Source organism: Nilaparvata lugens, chromosome 8 (genome assembly GCF_014356525.2).
Source record: "Nilaparvata lugens isolate BPH chromosome 8, ASM1435652v1, whole genome shotgun sequence".
Classification (NCBI taxonomy): Eukaryota; Metazoa; Arthropoda; class Insecta; order Hemiptera; family Delphacidae; genus Nilaparvata; species Nilaparvata lugens.
Window position 1 is genome coordinate 37,773,819 of NC_052511.1, and position 18,595 is coordinate 37,792,413.

Below are 18,595 nucleotides of genomic sequence, written 5' to 3' on the forward strand. Positions count from 1 at the left end.
ATAATACTGTAACTTCCAGGATAAGTTATTGGTCAAATAATCTACCTTTTGACGTACAACTGAATTTAATCCCCTCATAAGGGGGTGACTTAGGGGTTGTAACTCAAACATTTTAAATATAAACACCCATTGTGAAGTATATCATTTTAAAGGCCTTTTAAAAACAAGGAAGATAACATCAATAAAAGTGTTCTATGATATCCGTATCCAAAATGGCAGCTGATTAAACAAGAAATATTTGATCAAGTTCAATCAGCCGCCATTTTGGATAAAAGTATCATATAACATTTTTATTTATGTCATATTTCACGTTTTGAAAAGTCCTTTAAAATAGAATAGAATAGAATAGATTTTTATTCCTTTAAGTATAAAAACTATACAATCGGAAACGTCATAATCTTATAAGCATTACAATGATAATCTTACAATGATAATAAATCTAACAGACATTCAATAATAATCACATAATAGGCAATCAAAATATACAAGTCATTAAAGTTTATAATAGTTCACACTTATTTAAGATTTACTCTAAATTCAAATTTGATCAGAAGTAGCTACTAATAGTTGCATTGCTCATGTTGAGGAATTCAGTCAATGAGTAAAGCGGATTTTCTGTCAAAAGTGTTCTCATTTGACGTTTAAACTGAGCAACAGATATTTCTCTTACAGAAAACGGAAGCTTATTGAATATTTTTATAGAAATTACTCTTGAACTGATCTGAGTTCTCCTCAGCCTGGCATATGGTACTTCAATACACTGTCTGTACCTTGTATTATGCTGGTGAAAATTCTCCCTACGTAGGAAAGAGTCAAAATTCATTTTCACTTCCATAGCTAGTAAAAATACAAATAAGCTATAAATTGTCATTATTTTCTGTTCAACAAAAATTGGCCTACAAGGTTCTAAGTAGTCTGCATTACCAACCATTCTCAAAGCCTTCTTCTGAAGGAGCAAGATTTTTTGTACATCAGTAGCACAACCCCACAATGATAAACCATATGCAAATGTACCTTGAAAGAAGGCAAAATAGGTCATTTTGAGGTAATGCTGAGGTACATATTCTTTCAATCTGCGTAAAAGATATAACACTCGGCTCAGCTTGGAACAAACGTGATCAATATGTGCGCCCCATGTCAATCCTTGATCTAGATATATCCCCAAAATCTTCACACATTTTAAATTATCTTTATCAATTTGCCTCAACCCTAGAATTATTTGTTGCGTTTTATTGCTATTAAGAAGTAGATTATTTGCCCTGAACCATATGCTCATTTCATCCTGACAGTTGGACATTTTTTCTTTTAGAGCCAGGATATCAGTATTTACAGAAAACATAGATGTGTCGTCAGCATAACAAACTACTTTAGATTTGGTACAATAATCAATATCATTCATCATTATCAGAAATAGCAAGGGTCCTAGTATTGATCCTTGTGGTACACCATGACGTACAATGCAACACTTGGAGAATTCGTTATTAACATTTACAGTCTGCCTACGATCACTCAGGTACGATTGCAACAGTTTAAGAGCTTTCCCTTGCACACCTAAATAATACAATTTTTTCAATAAAATTTCATATTGGACAACATCGAACGCTCTACTCAGGTCATACAGGACTAAACCTGCATAGTTCTTTGAATTGAAGCAGTCTAATATGTCGTCCACAATCGAGCCAACTGCATCTATGGTTGATCTACCCGCTCTGAAACCGAACTGTGCAGTGGTAAGCAGGCCGTTGCTCTCAAAGTATTCATAGAGTTGAATGGAAATGATATATTCATAAATTTTACCGAATATTGGTGGAACAGATATGGGTCTGAAGTGCTCAGGTTGTTTCTTGCAACCTTTTTTGTATTTATCATAAGCAATCAGTACTGTATTCCTTAAACCATTCAAAGCAGGTGAGAGTTGATTCCACTTTTTAACTCTATCAGAGGAAGGCTTTTTAGTTTTTATAGGGCAGAAAATTTCAAATAGATTATGGAATTCATTAAAAAATAATTGAAAATTATTCTCAGCCCTTTCGTGTATAAGAATGCTCGGCCAATGGATGGTACATAGTTGAGACAATAATTGATTGGTTCCTATAGCAGTTATTGGTCTGAAACTATAAGATTTTTCATCTTTTGAATTAGTATGCCCACTTATATTCGTATTGGATCTCACTCTGAAAGATATGGCATCGTGATCGCCCAAGACCACCGGCTCAACAGCCACCTTGAACAAACCGGGGCGCAGGTCAGTTGCAACATTGTCCAAGCAAGAATTCATTCTTGTTGTCTCAAAGTTGGTCAGATACAGATTATGAGATTTGAGAAAATTTACCAACTCGGATTTTTTAGGATCAATAGACAGTATGTTTACATTAAAATCACCTCCTATAATAAAATGATAATCCTGCGTGTATTTAGTTAAAGATATAATAAGTCTATCCAATGCATCAAGGAAAAGGTTGAAGTCACCCCTAGGTGATCTGTAGAGTGTTATGATGATAATTTTTAATTTCTTACTCCTAATAGCAACAAATTCATGGTGAATCTCTCTACTATAAGCTGATACATCAATTACTTTGAAATCATTAACAAATTTGTCTGAAATGAAAATAACAACACCTCCATTCTTGAATTTAACTCTGCAAAAGGCAGAGGTCATCACAAAACCATCTATATTGACCAGTTCCAAATGATTCTCTTTCAACCAATGCTCAGTTAAGCAGAGAATATCATAATTATTATCATTAATACTATTCATTACATTTATTTCATTTACTTTATTACCTAGACACTGTACATTGCAAAAGAATAAGGAGAGAGTAGGAGAATCAAGATCATTAAGATCATTTAAATGGAATTGTTCATTGATAGGAACTGAGAGAGACCTAAAAAACTATTTTCATTATTTGATCTAGTATCAGGATTGGAAGAATTAACAGTTCTTGAGTAAACTCTGGACGTAGGAGTGTGGAGATCGTCGCTCACTCGGTGGAAATTCAACTCTCCAAGTCGAACACTGGAAGGTGTTCCATCAAGATCAATGATGGAATGTTCTACAGCCAATGGGGTTGAAGCTGGAGTCGCGCAGTCAGGGTCTCGGACTATCACGTCCTCGTCAACACATTTATGAATTTCCATTGGCATGGAAGGAGCATGTTTCAAGAGTCCATGATTTGTCACAATATTACAGAAAGATTTTCCAAGTGAACGCTTTCCTTTCCTTCCGTAGTGCAGGCCATGTCTCGTGAAGTGATGCCTTTGCATAACGCTACTGAAATTGTTGAATATCACCGTTGAAGTTCCATTGTAAGACGATATTCTATTCGAGATCGACAGATTAGTGAAGTGAATTTCATCATTATGGTGCGGCTTATCATATCTAGAGGGTATTGCGCTGATAATGATATTAGTGTTCAACCCCGCACTCAGAATCTGATCCAATGCCTGCTGTATGGTGAGATGACCTGGCTCATAACCACAAAGTCATTCGAACCCGCCATCACAATAATATAATCAGATTTAGTTAAATCTTTCACGAACTGCAATCCATTCGCAAAAACTTGTTTCAATTGAGCTCCTGGCAGACAATAAACAAAAATTTCAAAATTAGGGTACAATCTGCTCATAAAGTTTTGCATATTTCTCCCCTGGCTATCAGCAAGGACCACAATCCGGTTTCTCTTTGATGACAAGGAGGATGATTTCATGGAATTCGGCTTCTTAGAATGAGAGTCACTTCTATGCACGTGAGCTCTCACTTTGAATCTATGCCCATCAACAGGTTGGAGTGACTCGCCATTGTTATCTTGAAGCGAAGAGAAACGATTTGATGTTTCTACACCATAGATATCAGAACTTATTGATGATCCAGACCTAAAAGTTGACTTGGGGGTCTTGAACTCTGTTGGAATAGTTTTCGTCTTTTTTAATAACAGTAACTCGTAATCCAAATTTTTAATCATGTCAGCTGCTTGCCGTGCATCTCTCTCTAAAATATTTATGATAGCATCTTTCGATGAAATTTCTAGTTTCAACTCATTGACAGTCGCATTCTCTGAATTAAGCTTTTCCTTGAGCTCTCTGATTTCAGCATCAGCCCTCTCTTCATTACAAATCGAATCATCGAAATCACACTTCCTATTCGTTTTCTCTTTTAGAAGTGATTTTTCCAGAGTCATAATTTCAGCTGCCATATCCGTTAAATTTTTTGTCAGATCGCTGTTGACTTTTATTGCAGCGTCATATTTACTCAATAATGTCGTGACAACTGGTATTAAGTCTATAACCGCCTCTATGGAAAACTTCTCCGAAATGATTTCTAAACTCGCATGTAGATTGACGGCAATCTCAATCACTGTACTGTCAATTAAGCCCTCCTTTAAATTGTTGAGATTACTCTCCATCTGATTTTTAAAAATATTACGTTTATTCCGTGACATCATTATAATACCAAGTATATATAGGAAATTATATAGAAGGGAAAATAAGTGCCTAGAGGGCTTTCAAGGCAGGATGGAAAGGTAGCCCCTGACAGAGACGGGAAAAGAGGGTGGAAAAGTGATTGAGAATCGGAATAATAACAATTGAACTATTTAACGATGACGGAAAGTTGACTATGTTTTGAAAAGGCCTTTAAAATGGTGTACAATACAATGGGTGTTTACACTTAGAATATTCAAGTTACAACCCCTAAGTCACCCCCTTATGAGGAGTTGAAATTCAGTTGTGTGTCAAAAGATAGAGCATTCGACCAATAACTTATACTGAAAGTTACAGTATTATATCTACAACAGTCTCCAATTTATTGAAGGGTTCCCATACATATGACTCACTCTGTATAAAGTAGGCCTTTTATTTTATCATAACATGAACTAGCATTAATTCAATTTTGTTTATTTACTCTATTTACACTTGAAAATGAATCTCGAAGAGTTGAAACTAGTTGTGTTGTGATAAAATAAAATGGTACTTGATTTATATTCTATTGTGTTTCAATACTTTCAGTAGACCAAGAAATAAAAGCGAGTATCATAGAGGGAAGTTGTACTGTAGCCTCGGTAGGGCCAGTAAAAAAGACTTTCCAATTCCTCAACATTAATTTATTTTACAAATAATAATATTCTACAAACTAATAGAAAAACGTTGTAATTACGCTAGTTCAGTGGGCTTGATGTCAGTACTTGTTGCAGGCGCTTGGGTGGATTTTTGGAGCAGATTTTTCGAAAACCAAGATGGCCGCTCTCTGTCCAGCTCCACAATTCGTTTTCCCTGGAAAAGGTGAGGAAATACTTATTAGTTGCAATTCAATTTACAATCTAAGGTACGGTTTCATGGGCACTTATTAAATCATATCTATATTGTTCAATCTATAGGTTTAAGGTGGGCTGTCCACTGGAACCGATTTCGTCCGAACTAGCATCGGCCGAAAACTACCGATCTCGTCCGAACAATCCCCCAACAAAGAAAGCAATAGATTTATTTTATTTATTTATTCGTGGACAGAATCACAAATCATATAAATATGATTAGGAAGGAACAACAGGCTTGGCCCAAATCTATTCCATTCCCAAATTTTGATAAATTAATAAAATGTCCAATTGATGCTCGTCCATTGCAACAGGTTCATACGGCCGTGCACGGCCGTCTCCGGCCGATCAATTTTTTGATCCGAATTGAATGGGATTTTCCGGCTCTTTCCGGCCGAACTAACTAGTCGAGCTGAGACAACTAGTGTTCCTAACCTAAACTTGTTCCACAGTCTTGTTTGTTTTTGTTTTTGGAGTTTGTGTCATAAAGATGTTTTACAAGCATTGTTTTATTTTAATGACGGCTGAAAATTTAACACATCATCATACTCTATAATTGTGTCATAGTGTTCATCCTCAAATAGCCCTCCAAAGTCAGTCATCAAACAATATCATTTCAAGTTTTTAGGATAAAATACTTCTACTTTTGTTGATATTTAGTTAATGAATAAATATTTAATGATGATTTTTGTATGATGATATGAATAAATACATGTTGATTTAAACAGTTATTTTAATGTGTTAGGGAAATTATGAGTTAATCTATTTTGTTTCTAACAACAAAAAACTAAGAGAAAAAAATTCAATGAAAAAATGTAGAAAATTGTACTGATGTGGAATTAGAAAGTGGAAATAAATTGTGTTATAATATTGATATTGTGATTGTGGAATGTAATAAATAAATAATACATAATTAGTAGGTACTTTCAAGTAGCATAATCTCATCGAAAGCCATTCGATTCATAAAATCTTACAGACTCTGTATACACACAAAGAAGAATCATTTTCCCTACTAACTAGCTTGCCACTTCACTTTCTGGTAACCAGCCAATTACTGAACTGGACTGACGAAAACGGTTCCAATGGACGACCGTATTCGGCCGAGTTGACGGCCGGCAGATTCGACCGATCCAACGGCCGAAAGGATCGGTTGAAAAAGGTTCCAGTGGATGGTTTTACTTATAACATGTTTATAAGTGTCCTAGAAACCGGGAATTAATGTTTCAAATTGTTTCGAGATAATTGGCAGGTATTGCATGCATATTGTATAAGTTACAACAAAAAGAGATTGGTTGAGACATCCCTACTTGAACATTCAGCTGTGGAAAAACTTGAAGAATTTGAACTAGCCTCGATAAACACATTTTTAGATGGTTAAACATTTTCTATGAGCAGGTCATGTGGATTACAAACTATAATATTATGATATTAAAAATGAATTGAGGATACAACATGACAATAAGGATACATATTTAAATAAAATTATTGCTCACTTGCACAAAAGCCAGTTAAATTTTAACCGTGATTACCAGGGAATCCTTTTTTTTGAAGACCCTTCTCTGTTTTGTTCATTATTGAAATTTAAAAGGCTTTTGTGCAACCCGGACAATTTGTTCAATGTAAGATAGAAATTTCTCCTTGGTCCAGAATAGCGAAGACTTCGGTTGAAACTAAATCTTCTATTGAATTATTTAATCTACAATTATCAATAATTTACGTTCCCATCCGATGGTATATTATGTCACAAAATTGTGTCTTTTCGAGAATGTCCTTATTCAAAATTATTACCAATTGATTTATAACCAAAAACGGTATTAATTTAAGATGAGGTCTTATTAGAAGTGACTAATTAGGAAATAACTTGAACGATATCATAGAGAGAAAAGGTAAAATATAAAAATATCCCATGGTTTAGGCCGTTTTCGTTCCAAATTTCATTGTTAGGTCAAGCCGATAGTCAACGTAGTTTTTCCGTCAAGCTGTGTGGCGGTGGTACTCTCGCATACTATGCCGTTTATACCCTCTCACCAGGCCAAGACAGTACAGGGCCAAGCCACACAAAGCGTTTTTTCTGGCGTTTTCAGACGAAATTATTACCAATTACCCTAAATGTAACCATAAAAGCCCTTTTTAAATGAGGTCTTATTATAAGTAACTAATTAGTCAATAACCTGAATAATATCATTGATAGAAAAGGCAACATAATAAGATATGCCATGATATCGGGCGTTTAAGTTCCAAATTTCACTGTTTGTAAATCTTCACTGTTCACACGCAGTTCTTTTTCGTGAAGCTGTGTGACGCTGGTAGCCTCTCATACTATGTAGTTCATAAACTCTCACTAGGCCAAGACAGTTAGGACCAAGCCATACGAAGCGTTTCTAGGCGTTTTCAGACGAGTCGGCAAGGCAGGAAGCTCTCCGTTTGGGTGATTATCAGCTAATTCCCGAGCGCGTATCATTGGGCCATATGAATAAAACCAGAGCATATGCTCATGAGCATGAGCATGGAGCATAAGGTTTTGCTCATGAGCATTAGGTAGAAGCAGAGACAAGCAATATAGTTGAATTTTTTTTCAAGCAATATTTTTCCTTATGCTTATCCTTTATCTATGGTAGAAGCATAAGCATTTGCTCATTTTTACATGAATAAGCTTTACCTTATGCTCCTGAACTCTGGAGCAAATGCTCACGTATTTCAAAGATTTTTCATCAGCTGATTCGCCTTAGTGGCCTTACTTTGTTTTTATAGCTCACGTAAGCGCTAAATATGCAAGTATAGACACCGCTTGTGTTTGCGTCTTCTGCTCTGTTCTCTAGTCATGAATTGAGTTTTATGTTAGTTGTTTTGAATTTTGAAATAATTGCGTAGAAAATGTTATCTCTATAATAATTTTCAGCATAATCTTATAATCTCAATAGCCTTCTTATAATCGTCTACACTCTCATCTTCTTAAATGCCTATTTCCTATTCTGTGATGGCTATCTTTATATCGGATAGGTATTTTTTGTATTTATTCTTTTGTAGGAATAATGGTGATATTATATCATGGTTGAATCTAAAAAGTTTTATAGTCCTCAACTATTGGTTGTGATCGTATCTGGCAGAGTTTCCTTTTACTCACACGAATTAGTTGAGCCATTTTACTATGAGAAAAAGGTGAAAAGCTGCTCCAGACTAGACTCACCTTTTTTTAAGCGTTTGCTTCAAAAGTTGAGCAAATGCTCTAGTTTATTCATACACTTTTGAGCATAAGCTTTTACTTTTGAGCAAATGCTCAAACTATTTTTTTGATGAGCATGAGCAAAAGGTTTTGCTCACGTTTATTCATAGAAAATGAAGCATATGCTCCATATTTTAGAAGTATAAGCAATTGCTCAACTTTATTCATATGGCCCATTGAGTTGATTGGGTTGGAGTTCGGGAATCAGCTGATTATCAGCCAATCGGAGAGCTTCCTGCCCTGCCGACTCGTCTGAAAAACAGCTTCGTGTGGTTTGGCCCTAATAATCGAAAATAGTCAAAAGTAATCGGCTTGATATAACAGTGACATTTGGAGCATAAACGCCTTATAGCATGGGATATCTTCTGATGCTATCTTTTAATAGCTTTATTATAATAATCAGATGAAAAGTTTGTTCACCTCCCAGAATTCGTTAGGCTGTTGCTCCCGTTCACCCCGATAGAGAACGACCACTTCTTTCTCCACTGGCTCCAGACCTAATTCCGCCTGCACAGCATCTTGAACTTTCTTCGTCTCATCCATCACCTTGTTGTAGCAGTGAGCTGCAAAATAGAGATATTTATTATTAAAAATAATTCACAGGATGTTTCAAGGAATCTGAATCATATAACTGTAAAAAAGGATAACCAAAGAGGGTGCACTCTTCAAGAGCAAAAAACAACTAATATGGATTAAAAATACTAATACTACGATGGATATTACTAATTATAAGTAATACAATTATTTGTTATTTAGTAATAAAATTACTGAATGGTTAGTGCTAGAATAATATTTTTTTTATAGTGAGGCCCACATTAAAATGGCAGTGGAGAAAGATAGGGGAACAGCGCTGCCGATTCTCCATCTTGCTTCTCTAGAAGGTAGCTGATACCTGTATATCTGATGTAATATCAACTGTTCATTCTTGTTTAAAATAATCAATTATATTTATTCGCTATATAATGTTCACTAGAGAAACCTATTGTTTGAAAAGGATTGAGCATCAATAATAATATCTACTGTGTGAATATTTTGAATGATTGATTATAGAAGATTACTAGTACTATTTTGTTACTTTACTTGCCCTATTAACATAGGTAAAGAAAGTATTGCTTTCCGAAAAAAATTAAGTTATCACAATTTCTAAATATTACTATACGTTTCAAAGTCCCCTGAGTCCGAAAAAGTGGTTTTTGGGTATTGGTCTGTATGTGTGTGTGTGTGGTGTGTGTGTGTGTGTGTGTGTGTGTGTGTGTGTGTGTGTGTGTGTGTGTGTGTAAGTGCGTCTGTGTACACGATATCTCATCTCCCAGTTGACGGAATGACTTGAAATTTGGAACGTAAGGTCCTTACACTATAAGGATCCGACACGAACAATTTCGATCAAATGCAATCCAAGATGGCGGCTAAAATGGCGAAAATGTTGTCAAAAACAGGATTTTTCGCGATTTTATCGAAAACGGCTCCAACGATTTTGATCAAATTTATACCTGGGATAGTCATTGATAAGCTCTATCAACTGCAACAAGTCCTATATCTGTAAAAATTTTAGGAGCTTTGCCCCATCTATGCAAAGTTTGATTTTAGATTCTCAATTATCAGCCTTCATATGCAATTTAAACAAAAAATTTCAAGTGGAAAAGATTGAGCATGAAAATCTCTGCAATTAATGTCCAACATTCCACCTAAAATTGAAAATAAGCTTGAAATCCGAGAAAATGTGATTATTAAATAGCAAACTGTTGTCAACTGTTGGTTCTATTGAATCATTAACTACGAAGAGATAGCAGACCTTGTGTGTTTCCAGCGTTATTGACCTACTAGCCGTCAGGCTCGCTTCGCTCGCCATATCCGTCTAGCCAGGGGGGTCCGCCCCCTGGACCCCCGACTGGATCGTCCAAGAATGAGATCAGCAGGCTCGCTTCGTTCGCCTGCATTTTTCATTTGAGCATTTTTATCATATGTTAGGACAATCCAGTCGGGGGTCCAGACTAAACGTCTAGCTAAACGGATATGGCGAGTAAAGCGAGCCTGACGGCTAGTAATATGATATTCCCAGGATTGAAGTAGCAGTGCCCAATCAATTTTTCCGCGATAAATGCATTTGAATCTTCAACTTGGTGCCAACCTAACTAAGTCAACTCAACAACTTAATGCCAACCTGACAAAATTATTAATTTAGTTGCCAGTTAACAACTGTTTCGAAGAGGTACTCTATCTAGATTATAGTTCTATAGTAACATATGATATGAAAATTTCAATTATAATTAAGAGATTGGGAGAAGAAGAATATACATGCTGAAAGACGAACTTTAAACCCTTAAAAAAAACCCTTAGAGTTAAAATATTGCCAAAAGATTTCTTAGTGCGCCTCTAAAGGGCCAACTGAACATACCTACCAAATTTGAACGTTTTTGGTCCGGTAGATTTTTAGTTATGCGAGTGAGTGAGTGAGTGAGTGAGTGAGTGAGTGAGTCAGTCAGTCAGTGAGTGAGTGCCATTTCGCTTTTTTATATATAGATCACCAGCTGTCTCATATCTTTGAATAGTAGAGATGCGCGAGTACACTAGCGTCAGGTGATCAATTTTCATAACGGCAAGGAAAGTTGTGTGAGTGCACCACACCAGATTTTTACTTTCCTTGCCCTATTACCATAGGTAAGGAAAGTATTGCTTTCCGAAAAAAATAAGGTACCCCAATTTCTGAATTTCGATAAGTTTTAAGGTCCCCTGAGTCCAAAAAAGTGGTTTTTGGCTATTGGTCTGTATGTGTGTGTGTGTGTGTGTGTGTGTGTGTGTGTGTGTGTGTGTGTATATGAGTGTATGTGCGTCTGTGTACACGATATCTCATCTCCCAATTAACGGAATGACTTGAAATTTGGAACTTAAGGTCCTTACACTATAAGTATCCGACACGAACAATTTCGATCAAATACGATTCAAGATGGTGGCTAAAATGGCGAAAATGTTGTCAAAAACAGGGTTTTTCGCGATTTTCTCGAAAATGGCTCCAACGATTTTGATAAAATTTATACCTAAAATAGTCATTGATAAGCTATATGAACTGCCACAAGTCCCATATCTGTAAAAATTTCAGGAGCTCCGCCCCATCTATGCAAAGTTTGATTTTAGATTCCCAATTATCAGGTCTCAGATATAATTTAAACAAAAAATTTCTAGTGGAAACGATTGAGCATGGACATCTCTTCAATTAATGTCCAGTAATATTTTCACCTAAAATTGAAAATAAGCTTGAAATTTGAGAAAATGTACTTATTCAATTGCAAACTGTTGATTCTATTAAATCATTCACTATGAAGTGATAGCGAATCTCGTGTTTATCCAGCGTTATTGACCTGTCACCAGCTGGCTCAAATCTTTGACTTGAGATGCGCGTTTACACTAGCGTCAGGTGATCAATTCTCATAACGGCAAGGAAAGTTGTGTGAGTGCGCCACACCAGATTTTTTAGATAAATAGTTGAATGCAGCTTGCTGGGAAAATTTTGTGAATCAGTAGAAAATAGAAAAAATCTGGTGTGGTACACTCACACAACTTTCCTTGCTCATATTTGAAACTACGATCAAACTTCTGTATATGTGTATAATATAATTATTGTTTTCAGAGTACTTTTTCCTTAGAGTAAATTGTGAAATACGATTATTTTTTTAGTCGTAATTTTTTTAAAGTCGTCAAAACAGCTGTTCTACAGATGAAATATCTCGACTATGTGTTATTTTTATGAACTGCTCTACCTACCTACCTCATGCACGAGAAGGAGGTTACTAAGTCCATTTCTCAAGGATGGGGAGGACCCCCCATTAGTTTCCCAGAGAGGAGAATCATGCCAGTTGATAGAGCTGATAAAAAGCTATCCATTTAATAAATTTGAAGAAAATCGTTACAGCCGTTTTCGAGAAAACCGTGAAAAACATGGTTTTTTAGTGATTATCCGCCATTTTTCTCAAAAATATTACGGAGCTCCTGCAATTTTCCCAGAGATGAGACTCATGGCAGTTGATAGGGCTTATAAATAGCTATCCATGGTATAAATTTGAAGGAAATCGTTAGAGCCGTTTTCGAGAAAACCGTGAAAAATATGTTTTTTTAGTAATTATCCGCCATTTTTCTCGAGAATATTACGCAGCTCCTGCAATTTTCCCAGAAATGAGACTTATGTCAATTGATAGGGCTCATAAATAGCTATCCATGGTATAAATTTAAAGAAAATCGTTAGAGCCGTTTTTGAGAAAATCGTGAAAAACATGGTTTTTTAGTAATTATCCGCCATTTTTTACGCCATCTTGAATTGAATTTTATTGAATTTCTTATTGTCGGGTCCTCATGGTATAAGGACCTTAAGTTTAAAATTTCAAGTCAATCGGTTAATTAGGAATGGAGTTATCGTGTTCACAGACATACACACATACACACACACACACATACACACACACACACACACACAGACCAACACCCAAAAATCATATTTTTGGACTTAGGGGACCTTGAAACGTATAGAAAACTTGAAATTGGGGTACCTTAATTTTTTTTGGAAAGCAATACTTTCCTTACCTATGGTAGTAGGGCAAGGAAAGTAAAAACAGATCTACCGACGGCTGTTGGATGACGCAATGATTATAACAGCTGATTTTTATTTCTGTGTGTGGCCAGCTAACAAATCTTCTCCCATAAGAACTACATGTAATTTTTGAAGGACCGTAGGAAAGAGTCCTGAAGTCGGATCATAAATTTGATAGGCCATAAACCTGCTCCTGAACTTACAGGAAGAATATTTATCACAGTTGGTGCCGGTTGCACAAAAGCCGGTTAAATTTTAAACCTAATTATTTCCACGAGAACTAATCAGAGAAGCCTTTAGAAAATGTCTTTTTTAAGAGAAGTCTTTTTAAAATGGTCTTCTCTGAGTGGTTCACGTGAAATTAATCAGGATTAAAATTTAACCGGCTTCTGTGCAACCGGGAATATTGAAAGAATATTTAATACTAGTTTCATCCAGTAGCGTAGCCAGGGTTTTGAAATAGGTGGTTTGATCAAAAATTTTGGGCACCCTACAGACTTTTACTAGTGGAATTTGATAGGAAGGGGAGGTGTTATCTTGGATTTTAAGGCCTCTTTTTTCGGAAGGGGGTTGTAATCTGGAAAGTCCCCCTTTGCTACGCCACTGTTTTCTGGTTTCATATATTTGTAACATTGTTAGTAGGCTAATAGGCTAATTCTAGACTATAGAATAATATATTTTTTATAGTGAGGCCCACATTAAAATGGCAGTGGAGAAAAGTAGGAGAACAACATTGCAATACAACAAAAATAATACATAAATAATTGTTGAGCTTGGTGTAACATATATATGTATATCAAGGGATCAGAATTTTGATAAATCGAAAGTGATAGGAAAATCCCGGGCTGAGTGGATGTGAGACCGTTTCTAAAGCTTTCATCACTTACAATGCCTCTCTCAAGACCCCCTTGTTCATTATTGCTGAATGCACATCAAATTCTTTGGTGGTAGAACTTTTATCAATGAAATTTACGATTTACGCTGTCAACGAATTTTCTTTACTACATAAGAGTATGATAGTATTCACTACATCTATTAGCTTTAGTTCCTCAGAGTATGTTCTACGCTGTCACAGAAGTTTTCTCCACTAAAAAAGAATCTATGGAAATAATTACTATATCTTGTAGATTTGGTTCATCAATGTGAGCCCTATTTAAATATTTTATTTATTTTCATTTTTATTCTGTTTCTTCCTTCTCTCTTCTTTCAACTTTTTCTTATTCTTCTCCACCTCCTCATCCTACATCCAAAGTATGGACCAATAGCAAAATTTCTATCAAGGGAGCCATAGAGAAAAGATAGCATAAGAAGATATCCCATGGTAAGGTGCGTTCAGACTTTCGCTCTGCTCCGCAACCGAACGTCACTCCAGCAGAGCGATTGATGATCGACCAGGGAGCAACAGTGGTTCGACCGGGGAACGCGAGAAGATCTAACATCTTCCGTAACGTTCATGATGGGTGCGTTACGGAGGGAGGTACGAGGGAGGAGCGTGCTCGGTGTGGGTTGGAAGCGCGAATATGTGTACGCAGCTATACAGGGCGTTTACGTTCCACATCTCAAGCCGATTTTTGTCAACTCAAGCACTTTCTTACTTTACTTCTTCGGTCCTGCCAACGGTCCTTTGTCCGAGGAGTCGTCACGAATTGTATTCTGGATTAGTCCAGGTGTCCTGTTGTATGTTCTTCAACATACTCCGCAGATAGCAGATTACTATTGACTAAGTTAATGTCTATTATTACTGTTTTGTTGGGGGTGAGAGTGTAAGAACGACACAGTATGTGAGACTACCAGCGTCATATAGCTTCACGAAAAAATAACTACAAGGACTATATAGGCTTGAGTTAACAGTAAAATGTGGAACTTTAAAGCCCTATACCATAGGATATCTTTTTATGCTAACCAGGACTAACGGCTTCAGTTAACAGTCAAATTTGGAACTTGAACGTCCTATAACATGGGATATCTTCTTATGATCTCTTTTCTTTATGCCGGAACCTATCAAGTTCCTATTTATACTTACTACAAAGGTGCCCAGCTTCGTAGGTATTACCGCAGGTGTTGCAGTTTAGAAGATTGGTGCGGGGTACCAGAGGCTTCCAGTGCCACTTGGGAATTCCAAACTTGCGTTGTAGACGCTTTTCGATTGTGCGACGTGACTTAGGCACTCCCCACAAAATGCCATCCTGCATCAGTTGCTCCAGGCTGGGAGCTGCGAGTCTCTCGTTTAAACATTCAGCATTGTTGGCGATTCTCAGCTCGTGGAAGTTGACTGTAATAGGAAAATCAAGATAGAAACAAAGAAAAAATGAGATAAAATAAAGATAGACAGTATAATAGAACTGGGAGAAATTAGAATGGAGAGATAATAACTTGTTTTGTCAAAAACTGGACGATTTTGTTCAGGATACACATCTATTTGTCTACCATCGCTTGTAGAAAACTAGCAATCTCTGAATCAGTCAAAACTTGCCGATTGTTGGTCATTTTGTTTAAAAACCCAAAGAAAGTGGAGTCACACGTTAATGGGCTAACGTTATAGAGTGCCGAAACGATGCATTCTTTCCCTAAAAGAGTTACGGTAATTGGTCACTGAAGAAAGCTGATAGGGCACTGCAAACGATGCAAAACTGCTATACGCGTTATTGTTGACCTTTGTCAATATACAGAGTTATGGTTTTTAAAAAAATTGTCGCGCCATGCTCGAGGGTTGATAATGTTCTAAAGATGAAAGGGTAGGTGAGGTTTTTGCTTACAAATAGCAATATATTGATATTATTCAAAATACAGTGTACAGTTATTATCGTATAAAGGTGTTATATGCAATATAACCAGTCATAACCATTTTTTATTAAGTTGCAACATGCCATAAGGAAATAATTTTTATTTTTAGGTTAATCGCATATTATGTATTTTAACATCTCAACTATTATTGAAAAAACTATAGAGTTTAGCATACAAAATTCCAAAATTATGTTAATGAGAAGTCTATTAATAACAGATTATCATTTCCAAAATTATTTACCTGGTGGAAATTGTTGATAGAACAAAATTCTCAACGTTCGTTCAAGATTTCCTAGTGTTTGCTTTATATTGGAGATAAAGAGAGATGCCATTGCAATAAACTATATTGAGAACTAATTATTATTATTTATTAACTTATTTTTAATATTAAAAAATAATTTAATCAACTGTAAAGAAATCCTTTGGATTTTGGTTCATTTTAGGTTATCTTCAACTTTCAGGTTAGATTACTGAAGATGACTAGATGGCTTATGGCTAGAATGATGAGTGAGCACGAACAGTCGAAGCATGGTACAAGGTTTCAGAGAGCTTCCTTTCTTAAAGCAGCATTGAAGAAAAAAATTCTACGTCATAGAAGTTGACCAGCTTGGAGTTTACTTGAAACATAAGTGACAAAAGTGAGATTCACGTTATCGAGTCAGCATCAGATTGACATTGGTTTGCATCTTGCATCATCCTTGCCTATCATTGATAATAATTATTATACAAGATATCAATAGATGACTAAATCTTTTTCTATCTCACCAAGTTTGCCAGCTCGTTTGTAAACTTGGGCCCGGTTGCAGAAAATTTTAACCATATTTAATCTTTATTATTATTTATTTGAGATACATATGAGAGCACAAGGATAATATCCCATAATTGCCCTCTTAACACAATAATACAAGTGAAACAATTTAAAACAATCAATTGAAACAATCTTACGAGAACCAATAAGAGGAGCCCAATTCTTAAAAAAGCACAAGCGATTGCACAAAAGCCTGAAAAATTTAAACCGTATATAATTTCACGGGAACCAATCAGAGAAGCCGTTTTTCAATGAAATTGGTGATAAACCACGATTTTAATTTTTTGTGCAACCGGGTTTAAGAGTAATTTTCACCATATTTACGTTGAGATTTCGTTTAGTAATCTCCAGTTAACACTAACTGATGATTTTAACGAAAAAATTACGAATTCCATTCTACCAGTGAAAGCATGTAAAGAGTAATGCAGCATTTACTACAACAGATGGATTATAGAAGAGGAAATTATTGAATTCTACATTCAGGTTCAAAAAATTCCATCGCATCCATCCTTTCACACTTCATATAGTTCTAGATGATATATGGCAATAAGCTTGTTATTGATTTTGCACTAATAATACATAATATAACATAATAATACCATGACTGCAAAACAAAATATTGAAAACATATAGAAATAGACAAAGCTTCTCCAGACATCTGTGTAATGCATGCAATGAATAATCCACTTGTCAGCTGATTCATTATGAATAATTCTATATTCTGATAAATTCTATCTTCAGAGTAGATGATATTTATAGTGATATTGGAGTATGGAGGAATTCCTTTTCTTTTCATATTATCCTTAAAATGCAAAATTTCAAAAAAACTTGTGTATACATCCACGCACAGTTGAGAAAGGAATATCCATGCCAAATCTCATCGAAATCTATCAACGCGTTTGGCCGTAATCATGTTACATACATGAATTCATACAGACAAAAGAAAATCCAAGTTTAAACACTCACTACGTTCGGTCAATGGTGGTTATTATTGTTCACTTTCCGAAGAACTATAAAATGTCAACTCTGTATTCAAGCAATTTTAGAACTTGGGTACGCTCACAGACACAGTGCGCTTTAAAGCAGTTTCTTTGTAGAAGGTTGGCAATCCTTATTAGAAAAAAATGCAGCTGCAAGGCATCGAAGAAAGAAAGGAAGAAATAAAATTAGTGTCAGTGTCAGTCTGCCAGTGTTAACGAAGTGTCAGAAGCCCATTTGAAAATTTTACTTTTCATTTTTTAAGTTTAATTTTCAATTAGTGCGTGTCCAGCTTGTACCTCTAAATTGCTGAAACTCAATCCTTATTTGTAAGTATTTTTATAATTTTATATAATATTACTCTTGTCTAATAAGAGAAAGCTCTCATTGTAATTTCAAGGTTATGTCGTTATTGTGTAATTTTACAATTTAGTACAATCAGCGTATTTGTTGTAATCAAATTTGAATATTGGTTTGTAGTTGAATAATTAAATACTGCACAGTAGTCTAGGCACTGTACACGCATATTTGTATAACTAATAATTGATGTCATCTATTAGTGTTGCTAGCATTCGTACAATATGGCTTATAACTAGAGACCCCCTGGGTTGAAAAACTTGCTCATAAACTGTTGTATTGATTTCTGAAATCCGCAACTTGTAAATATACTGAGGTAATTAGAATTATTATGGAAACAACTAAATATCTCTTTAACAAGTAGGCTATTATATGACAGTAGGTTTTATGAGGATCCTATTCCAATTAAAAAAAAAAACTACTTTCTGTCGCTTCAAAACTTTTGTCCGCTAGGCTATCTTCATAATGGATTCAACTTAATTTTTTTTAAATAAAGGATTTCTAAAGAATATGGCGAAACCCGCACATCAATATTTCAAACTCTGTTTCACTGTTTCAAC

The 18,595-nt window shown here is 35.5% G+C and overlaps 2 protein-coding genes across 2 annotated transcripts in view; one reads left to right on the forward strand and one right to left on the reverse strand.

The window, feature by feature from the left end:
- Window positions 1-5,082: 5,082 nt before the first annotated feature.
- Window positions 5,083-16,394, reverse strand: LOC111052048 (39S ribosomal protein L32, mitochondrial). Its single transcript, XM_039434678.1, has 4 exons — window positions 16,134-16,394; window positions 15,132-15,380; window positions 8,950-9,092; window positions 5,083-5,268 (listed from the first exon to the last, which is right to left on the reverse strand). The coding sequence occupies exons 1-4, from the start codon at window positions 16,222-16,224 to the stop codon at window positions 5,149-5,151; spliced, it is 603 nt and encodes a 200-aa protein (XP_039290612.1). The 5' UTR covers window positions 16,225-16,394; the 3' UTR covers window positions 5,083-5,148.
- A 1,455-nt stretch (window positions 16,395-17,849) lies between these two features.
- LOC120352731 overlaps window positions 17,850-18,595 on the forward strand; it is a 48,409-nt gene continuing 47,663 nt past the window's right edge. Inside the window, exon 1 of the mRNA XM_039434680.1 lies at window positions 17,850-18,007. The gene's annotated coding sequence lies outside the window, so the exon portion shown is untranslated. The remainder of the gene's footprint in view (window positions 18,008-18,595) is intronic.

Bases quoted from the DNA above. Each gene is read 5' to 3' on its own strand.
- LOC111052048 (XM_039434678.1), bottom strand. From the start codon at position 16,224: ATGGCATCTCTCTTTATCTCCAATATAAAGCAAACACTAGGAAATCTT. The intron at 15,381-16,133 runs GTAAATAATTTT...TTCCTATTACAG, and splicing joins CTATCAACAATTTCCACCAG to TCAACTTCCACGAGCTGAGA. The intron at 5,269-8,949 runs GTGAACAAACTT...CACCTTTTCCAG, and splicing joins AGCCTAACGAATTCTGGGAG to GGAAAACGAATTGTGGAGCT.